At 37.6% G+C, this 10,254-nt stretch overlaps 1 protein-coding gene across 1 annotated transcript in view; it reads left to right on the top strand.

The window, feature by feature from the left end:
• PTPRN2 (protein tyrosine phosphatase, receptor type N2) overlaps positions 1 to 10,254 on the top strand; it is a 577,227-nt gene that overhangs the window by 181,779 nt on the left and 385,194 nt on the right. Inside the window, exons 7-8 of the mRNA XM_017819358.1 lie at positions 320 to 426; positions 2,142 to 2,509. Of these exons, the coding sequence (XP_017674847.1) occupies positions 320 to 426; positions 2,142 to 2,509 (475 nt within the window). The remainder of the gene's footprint in view (positions 1 to 319; positions 427 to 2,141; positions 2,510 to 10,254) is intronic.

Raw genomic sequence — 10,254 nt, 5'->3', positions numbered from 1 at the left:
CATGTATGAGGGATGTATATGTTTCCCTTTTTTTTTTTTTTTTTACTCTAAATGTTCATTCAGCTAGAGTAATTTCATAGGGTTTTTTTGCTTAGATATTGTTAAACTGATATGACAACTGGACACTTAATTAGCAAAATAACACTATTACTTAGGCTCTTGAAGTACTCTGTCTATTGATCTTGCATTAATTTGCTATCAAAGTGGGGTTAGAATAACAATAACAAATTATACAGTGCTCTTTACTGTGCCCTTTCAGCTTTGATGTCTTAATGTTTAAATTACATAAAAAGGCCACTGCTACAAAGCAGCCTATGAGAGTCTTTGTTTTGTACATTGTGTTTGCCCTTCATAACTATATATTGGTGTTTTTCATATCCTACAGACAATGGAGTGCATGAAGCCAGTGCAAGAACTGATAAAGAGGTAGAGTACCAGTATTTTAATAAAACAAGTATTTCATCTCAGAATATCAGGTTTCTATGCAGTGAAGGTCAAAAACACAATTCTGAAATGTAAGACTTGTTCTGTGTTTTCTGTGGCTATGATTCAATATCACAAATAGGCAAGTTGTTGTTGATGCATTGAAATATCAAATGAACGTTGATTTAAATCTTAATCAAAATTAGGTTTGCTGTTCAAAAAAGCAAAATCAAGTCCTTTTTTGCCTTTCTTTAATTTGTAATAGAGATAATTCATAACAGATTCCCAAAGTTCAGACAAATAAAGGCTTTTCTTCAAGTTAATAAATTTTGAGTATTGAGGTGTTCTTGAAAACACTCTTCCCTGTCCTCTGGCTCTTAGCTCTGGTGAATGTAAGCATCCTTACCCAGATAATCTCACCAGTTTTCAGAAGTGAATGAGTAAATATATTCCCTCTGAAGGTTTGTGTTGGGATGAGGATGGGCTGTTTTTCAAAATACCCTCTCCTTTCATGGGATCTGTCATTCAGTTTTATGTGTTACCATTAATTCATTGAATATCATGTGTTACCATTAATTCATTGAATATTGGAGACATTTCAAAAGTTCTGGGCATTACATCTCTTACCCTAGCTATTAACATCAAATTTAGCATTTATCCAGATTACTTTTACAATATTCCTCGTAAGCTTTGAATTGTATCCTATGGACTTCTCTCCAATATTCAGCCATTTTTGAAGTATATTCATCTTTCTTTTTCTGGGTTTCATGGAGCAGAAAAATGTCAAAGGATTATTTTTAAAAACTCTGTGAAACTTCTCCTGCTATATACTCTGTCAAGAGCTAATACTCTGAGACCATAAACGGGCAAATCCTCTTGTGTTCATGGTAAAATCTCTTCCACCCTTCTACCAAGCAAGGAAAACACACACATGAACAATGTGGCAGAAGCTTTAACCACCAGATGAAATTCTTCGAGGAATCAAGTGCTGTATTTACAACAGACTTACAGAGGTTCCCATGTATAGATTTCTCAGTGGCAGTTTGAATCGAGGATAGAATAGAATAAACTGTGACACAGAGCACAAAGTGCCCATTAACCATCATTTGCTCCCAAATGCTTGGCTGCAATAAAGTTATGTAGTGAAACCAGCTAAGGAATTGTTCCAGGCACGTGTTTTGACTTTTGCTCATTTGATTATTGTTTTGATTTATTGGACAGATTTTTTTTTTCTGTGATCATATGTTTAGCTTGTTGGATCACTCACAGTTTGTCACCATTTCTAGAGATGAACAAGTGAAATAGAACTGGTCATATAATATCTGTTCCCTCTCCTCTGTTATAACTGGTGAGACCTAAGAAGTATTCATGTTTCCAGGCCCAACACATAGACATGTTGATGGATATTTATACTCTTTCTCCTTTTCATTAACTTAGCTGATAATAAAGTTTTATTTTCATCAATACTTAAACACACAGACACATGAAAACTTCTGGAAAAATATAGTGGCATAGTTTAATGCTCTTTTATTAATTACTGAATAAATATTATGTTCTTGGCACAGTCTGGCAGCTTACAGAAATTACGAAAATGACCATGCAACAGTTGTATGAGTAGACTCTGCCATATAAATTAGAATTTGAAAGATTTAATCTAGTTTTGGTTCAGTATATCATTCCTGTGCTTAGTTTTAAAAATAATATTTTTTTTCATATAGGAGAACACTGCAAAACTAATTAAATTCTTGAATGAGAATGCACTATCTGAAAATGTGCCCAAAGACCTTGGCCCTGAAGAATCTACTAAGATAGAAACCAAGAAATCTGAAGAAACTGACTCTTCAGAAGAAATGAATGCTGGTGTGGAAAATGTAAAAAGTGAGACTTTCTCAAGGGAGCTGACAACTGCAGAGAACAGTGAATCTGACTCCAAAGACCCGAGCAAGACCAGCTACTGGATTAAGAATGCTTTAATGCAGGATGGAAACTCCTATGAAAAGCCTCAGAAAAATATGGGACAAGGCTTACAACTTGAAGTGAAGTCTTCTGAGGAGAAAGAATACGGCTACATTGTGACAGTGAAGGAGTAAGTATAGCAGCCAATTTGAATGGCATTTTTAACTGGAGAAAAGATAAAGTCATTGCACCTAATGAAATATGAATGTGCAAGAGGAAAATGCCACAGGCCTGATTTTTAATACATCTGAAACTGTTTGGGACCTGTTCAATACTTTGATGAAAATACAAGAAAACAGTTCCGTTTTCTTACAGTTGCCTTTCCGCCCTTGCGGATGATTGTAGGTCTTTTGCTTAGACCTCTCTCTATCTTCTCATGTTCCAGTGACCTTCCAATATGTCAGTAAGTGTGCTTATGGTTAGGATGCAGGCTTTAAATATGCGACTTGAAAGTAGTCTAAATATCAATGCCTGAGTCATTCTTTCAAAGAATGACACCCACAATAATAAAGCGCAATATTTTCTCTGTGGTTTCATTTTGATCTGAAAATGACACATATAGGATTCCAAACATCACATATGCAGCTAGTTTAGAAAGAAAGACCTAATGATTTCAGGTCATGTCAGTAATGAATTTGACATTTAATGCTATACTTTCAAAAGACAACTTTAGCCCCCTAGTGATACACAGTTCATTACAGGAACATTTGGGATTTTAGAATGGTGTAGGCACTTTTACATCCTTTTTCCCCCTGTGAGAGCAATGCTATATTTGGTTAGTGATCATGATTCATCTTCTGTGAGAAATTAGGAATTTTTAGGATGAGCTTACAAATCACTGCCCAGCATCATAGAGAAACTGAGACAGGAACTTCTTTAGCATGGATTGATTCTTTTGACTGCCTCAAAATTCTTAATGGGATTGAAGGCAACAGAATTGTGGAGGATTTGTGTTTTTACTATACTGTGTTGCTTTGAAATCCATATGGCTGCATATCAGAAACAGACCAAAAATTGATGGAATATCCCAGTTTAACTGCACCTCTTGGATCCTGCCTATGAATGTTATGTGAAGCAGTAGAAGCCAGTTTTTCCTCAGCTCAGCAATACTTCCCCCAGCTCTTTTAACTCACATCAATCTGGAAGGCTCCTTTATACCCAAGAGTACCTTAATGACACCATCTCCTTTGATCATCCAGACTTTATTTGGCTCATAAATTCTGTAAAGCTTAGAGCTTTCAGAGCTCTGTGTAGTGGGAAATGTTCTGAATTTCAGTGTTCACAACCTGGAGATTCTTCACTGTGTCATCTTATCTGGTTTTCTTCCTGCTAGTCTCCCACTTATGGGTTTTCCCTGAATTATGTCTGTTATTATTCAATGAAACTTGCTGAAGAAGATCATTTGTCCAAATGTTCTTGGTTCTAGAGGACTCCATATAAACTGATATAATCCAGCATAGTTTTCTTCAGACTCTTTACCATTTTCAGTAGGAGAAATACAAAAAGTACTTTTTTATGTACTAGATTATTATAATTTTAGCAACTTTTGGACAAGATGCTTTTAGATAGATAAAGTGAAAGAAGTCCATCCTTGACTGGATACTGGGGGGAAACACAGTTACAAAGAATGAGGAAAAGGCTGAGTTACTTAATGCCTTCTTTGCCTCAGCCTTTAGTAGTAAGACCAGTTGTTCTTCAGGTACCCAACCCCCTGAGCTGGAAGGCAGTAATGGAGAGCAGAATGGAGCCTCCATAATCCAAGAAGAAACAGTTATCAATCCACTACACCACTTAGACAAACATAATCCTCCATGGCTGGATGGGATTCACCCAAGGGTACCAAGGGAGCTGGATGAAGTCCTCACCGAGATACTTTCCATCATTTACCTGCAGTCCTGGCTAACTGGGGAGGTCCCAGTTGACTGAAAGTCAGCAAATGTAAATCCCTTGTACAAGAAGGATTGGAAGGAGATCTGGGGAACTGCAGACTGGTCAGCCAGACCTTGGTGCCAGAGAAGGTCACGGAGCAGATTGTCTTTATTTGCCATCACGCAGCATGTAAAGACAACCAGGAGGCAGGGCTCAGCCAACATGGGTTTGTGAAAGGCAGGTCCTGTTTGACAAGCCTAATCTCCTCTTGACAGTGTAACCCGCTTAGTGGATGAGGGAAAGGCTGTGGATGTGTCTACCCAGACTTTTGTAAGGCCTTTGACACCATTTCCCACAACATTCTCCTGCACAAACTGACTTCTCATGGCTTGGGCAGGTCCACTGTTCACTGGGTAAAAAACTGGCTGGATGGCTGGGGCCAGAGAATGGTGGTGAATGGAGTTACATCCAGCTGGTGGCCGGTCACAAGTGTGTTCCCCAGGGCTCAGTACTGAGTATTTATTATCTTTATTGATGATCTGAATGAGGAGATCAAATGCACCCTCTGTCACTTTTCAGGTGACACCAAGTTGGGAGAGAGTGTTGATCTGCTGGAGGGCAGGCTCTTCAGAGGGATCAAGAGGGGAAATGGCCTCAACTTGTCACAGGGGATGTTTAAATTGCATATTAGGAAAAACGTCTCTACAGAAAGGTTTGACAGCATTGGAACAGGCTGCCCACTATCCCTGAAAGTATTTAAAAGATGTGTACATATGTCACTTAGGGACATGCTTTAGTGGTGGACTTAGTACCAGGTTCATGGTTGGACTTGATGCTAGAGGTCTTTTCCAACATAAGGGTCATTCTACTTGGTGGTGTAGTTGACATTTCAGGAGCAATCCATTCACTATTAGCTTCTGAGGCTTTGCAAGTACAATCCAGAGGAGATATTAAGACTGCTTCAGTGAACTCCATGAACTGCTGAGATACCAGCATTTAATTGTGCCACAAACCAAAGATAAACATTTCCATCTAATAGTTGAAGAAAAGATTTGTGATACTTTAAAGGCTTGTCCAAATGGCAGTCTGATTGTCAATGGCAAGAACAATAGGTCACTCCTGCTGTGTTTGTCAAGTGACCTTTTGGATGGTTGGAGAAATGCAATCCATACCAATCCATAATATCCATCACTGCTAAGGTTTGGAATGAATTGACAGTTTCAGTGTAGAAAATTGTCCAGCAAATCCTCCACTGTGCTGCTTCAGCACTTTATTATGCTGAGAAACCAATCAAATTGGTGATTTATTTTCTTTACTCTTTTCCCTTTCAAAAAATTGCAATTTTACCACTGTAGAATTTGCGTGAGAAAGATTTTTTTCTTTCTCAGTGTGATTGCTTTGAACTGTTTTATTAATTTTAACTCTGAAATTCTAAAGTAATCTTATGTTTTAGAAAAAGATATCTACAGGTTATTTTCATTTATATTTTACTTTAAGCATAGTGATAAAATACCTCTCTGCTATAGTGGGGATACATCAGTGTGAGTTCTCAAATAAGAGGAGTCTTTACCTTTGGACAAAAGAGCTCTTCCTATTTTCTGAAATTCTGGTTCTTCAAGTTTGGAAAACTTTCTTTTTTGTGTTCAAAAAAATGCCAGTGCTCCCATTTGTTTGGCAGTTTGTGCTCTAAAATTAGGGCCTAGATCCCACAATCAAAACATTTACACAGTGTTTAGTCTCCTGAGTGTCTCATGAGGAAAGCCAAAGCTTGACTTTCCAGAACATGTAGTTCTTACCACCTCCAGTAAAACTAAATGTAAGCTGCTGCATGCTCAGCAGTTTAAATAGCCAAGCTGGCATGCAATTTCTCAGATATGAGATTGAGTAGCTAGACTTAAACACACTAAGAAAAATCCTAGTTTGAAAGTTCATCTCTTTTTACTACTTATCACAGTCTTTCAAGCTTCAAAGTCGTCATGCTCACCTGACACCATGCTTGGACATCTGATGCAGAGGAACCTGTCCTGTTTTGTGATTTATCAGAAGGCATGTGCTTGTAGTTTTTCCTATAAATACTAGATCACAGACTAGAACACAGACAGCTTATGGCAGCTCTCTTAGCTTGTGAGCCAACTTCTGGCATTGTTGTATTAGGCAATTCCTGGATATTTCTTGTTTTGTCATATGTTAACTCTCAATTCCAGACTGTCTATGTAAAATTATATAGGCTGTAAATCTGTTCATAGCTTCTTAACTGAATTGGATCCTACATGCATGTCTATGCATTTCATTTGAGGTCTCTGGTATTCTGCTCAGGTGCTGTGAAAAAGCTGAAAACGGATCTTGTGTTTATAGTATAAAATTGCTATTGAATATGATTAGTCTGACCCATTTAGTGTGCTGAAGGGTTAGGTTAATTCCAAATGCTTGATATTACTTCTTCACCTTTACGAATGTGATAAATGATACTGCTTTGCATATAATGATTACTTTCCTCAGGGTGGTGTTCAGGTTAGGACCCTGAAGCTGGGTTGTACAGAACTCTTGGTTTATTCCCCAAGTTTTCTGTTTTCCTAGGCAGGTCATTAAAGAATTGTATTTTTATGATCTTCATTATTTGTTTCCCCTACCAGGTGGAAACATTTTAATTGCATTTAAAAATTTAATTTAAAATAAATAGGAAAAATGAATCACCGGATCTACAGCAATGAAACCGGTCTGATATGTTTTATTGTTCTTAGTTACTGGAAGGTCTTGATGTTTCTTAGAAGCTGAGCTTTTTTATTCCATAAGGCTTTTCAGCTGTTTTTAGAAAATAATAACAGAATGTTCTTGTCCTTCAATACATATATACAAAAAGATTTGACCTCCTCTGTATATCTCACTGTCCTTTTGGAAGTTGTTATTCTACCCACAAGTGCACTTTGTCAAGGGAAAGAGATTTGTGCATATTCTTCAATTAACTTCTGCAACTAGCTTTAAAAACTAAAAGAAATTATAAACATACATAAAAGGGAAAATCTGTTGATACTGAAGTCTGATAAAATCACCAAGGGACTGCATTGCTGAGATTAAAAAAAAAGTTAAATGTAACATTTTTGTCTCTCGCTTTGTCCCTTTCCTTAGAAGACTCTTCCCTTGTATAAATAGGTTCTATAAATGTTCCTAATTGATTTTAAAGTCCAAGGTTTTGCTTCTGACAGCACAACTTGACCCCCTATCTGAATAATACACATGGAATATCCTTGCCTATGAAATTATCTAGTAGACACAATTTGGTCACTGTATCTCAGCACCAGAACTGGTAGAGACATAGTTCTAGAATCTTTTGTTGCTAACTCTTTGCATGTAATTATTCATGATCCCTAGAGTTTTCTAGACTTAAAATCTTTTTCCCATCTGTAATTTTCCAGTTTTCTTGTGGTACTTAGAAAGTGATAGAGATTATATCCCCCACATTACTCCTTCACTACCTTATTTTTGATATTATACATTCCCATAGGAAAATGATACTTCATGCCTCTTATTCATCCACAAGAAAATAACAGAAAAGTGGTAGCTAATGCGGCTTTGCCACAGAGAGCAATAAACACTGGCTTTTGTTTGGTTGGGGGTTTTTTTTGCAAGAATTCAGCTTTGTATATTTTGAATTTATTATCTGTTATGTGTGGAGAGATAATATGATAATCTGTTCTACTTCAGTTGCCCTTAGCTTTTGTACTTTCAAGATCTGCTGAAATACATTATGACAGAACATGATTCTCCCCTGCTGATGTAGATCACTCTACAAGAGAAGAGTCTTTCCAAGTGTCCATCTTTCCCTCCTCAAAGGGCTTCACTTTTCCAGATGTTTTCCTCTTATGTCTGTTGGGACTAGCTCTGGATTGTCCCTTCTAGAGGAACTTAGAGAGAAAATTTTCTAATTGATGCATCTGATGACCAGCTCATGTGTTGCACTAATGACAATAATGACAAGGAATCACTCTGGTCCCTTGAGATGATGAAAGGCAATAGACAATTGTGGGAGTGTGCCTGGAGTCCCACTCCAGTAGCACCACAAGGACTCTCTCACATTTGTATCTCTCCACTTAGCTGAACAGAAATGGCTCTTGGCCTGGTTTTCCAGACCAGACATTCCCAGAAACTCCAATTTCTGTCTTTGCATGCATTCTGTGCCACCTTAACATCCATTGTTCAGGTCTCACATGCCTATTCTTTGGGAGAGCAGCTGGTGCAGATACTCCACAACCTGTCTGTGAGCAGGTTCAGGTTCCTCTGCTGGCTCCAGGCTATAGAAATGCACATTACATATCCCCAGACTAGGGATGGGGCTGGAGGCTGTGCTTTGTTTCCACAAACAGTGGTAGTCGTTAAAACCCTGAGATGCTGCAATATCTCACAATGCTATGTGGTCAATACTTCTAGTGTATCACAACATTTTTTGGTTAATTACCATCTGGGTCATTATGAAACAGTGATGAATTTTAAACTTTTGAAATGAGTGAGAAATAAAAAGCCAAAGATCAGGATTCCTGGGAATGCAGCATACTGAATCATAATGCAGTCTATTATCTGATAGTACCTTTTCATCAATGTTGTTCATCCCAGTCCTGGGAAGCTCAGATATAAAAATGCCGTAATTTAATTTTCAAGCCTATTTTTTATTTTTAATTTCTTAATTCAGATAATGTGTACAAAATGTAAATGTTTGACCACTAAAAATTAGAATGGAGTAATTTCATAAATAGAAAATAAGTGAGGACTAATTCAGAACACACAGAATAAATTAGAACAGAGAAAAAAATTTATTTTTTTCTTTTGAGTAGAAATTCTGCCTTTCCATTGTCCCTTGTCTGATTTCCTTGTAGGCCCCCTTCAGACACTGCAAGGTTGCTATGTCTCCACAAACCATTCTCTTCTCCAGGCTGAGCACCCACAACTTCCTCAGCCTGTCTTCATAGGGATGGTGCTCTAGTCCCCTTATCAGCTAATATTTGTGTTTCTTTAACTTCTTTCTTTTAACACTATGACGTCAGATATTCTCTGTCATATTTAGTTCAAACCATTTGCATTATAAATTGGTCTAGGCTTTGTGCTGCCTTGGAGAAAGATGGATAATTTTAAGGAAGGGAAAGAATGAAAAGTCAGAAGTGCATCAAAATGCGTATCACCAGTTGTCCTCAATCTCATTTATTAATTACTTTTATGGAGAAGTGATTTGATATGAAAGAACAGTTTAGCATTTTCAAGGCTTTTTTTGCATCAGAGATTCAGGGTGCACGACAAGTGAACTCCATGGCTGTTTCTAGCAATCAGCTTAAAATGCATTAGGGAGTACTTTGGTGGGGTCCATTTCAGCCTCAGAAGGGAGGGCTCACAATTATGGCACAGATTATTGCCATTATTTCTGTGCTTCTGGTAGCGGCAAGCCATCTGTATGAATTTGTTACTATTAACACAGCTGGAGGTAGTGCATGTTCAAAGTAATGCAAGTACAGGCTGGCACAGTGTCACACTTCCATTATAACTCCAGAGAGTTGATCCTTCTCAACTTCTCTCTCACTCCCCTGTTTCCACGATGCCGTTATCTCCTCTGCCCTTCATGGCCTGACCACTGCCATTGATTTTTAGCGAGTGTCATTTGTGTTACAAATTGGTCTGGACTTGAACCTGTCTGTATTAAGAGGTTTAAATTCACACTTACTGGTGTTGGGAAAAGAGGGAAAAAATTACAGAAAGTGGGAATTTGCTGAGCTGTCAAAACAGAAGTAAGCTTAAAAAGGTTTTATGGCTAATAAAGCCTTTGAGGAAACAAGCATAGAGAAACGAAAGTGCAGCCCAATGCAATAAAATTGCTATGTCCTTAAAATGATTACGATAACAGTGCTGTGAAGTCTGGTAGCTCTCAAACAATCCAGTGAATAGTTCTGTGCTTAGAAGTTGTTTGGTTGGTCTCATGAATTCTGAGTAAATGCAAGCCATTTACAAAATTAATAATTTTATAGC

The sequence above is a fragment of the Lepidothrix coronata genome, unplaced genomic scaffold, assembly GCF_001604755.1.
Source record: "Lepidothrix coronata isolate B3197 unplaced genomic scaffold, Lepidothrix_coronata-1.0 Scaffold74, whole genome shotgun sequence".
Lineage (NCBI taxonomy): Eukaryota > Metazoa > Chordata > Aves > Passeriformes > Pipridae > Lepidothrix > Lepidothrix coronata.
Note: the sequence above shows the minus strand (reverse complement) of the source record. Positions and strands in the feature narration are given on the sequence as shown.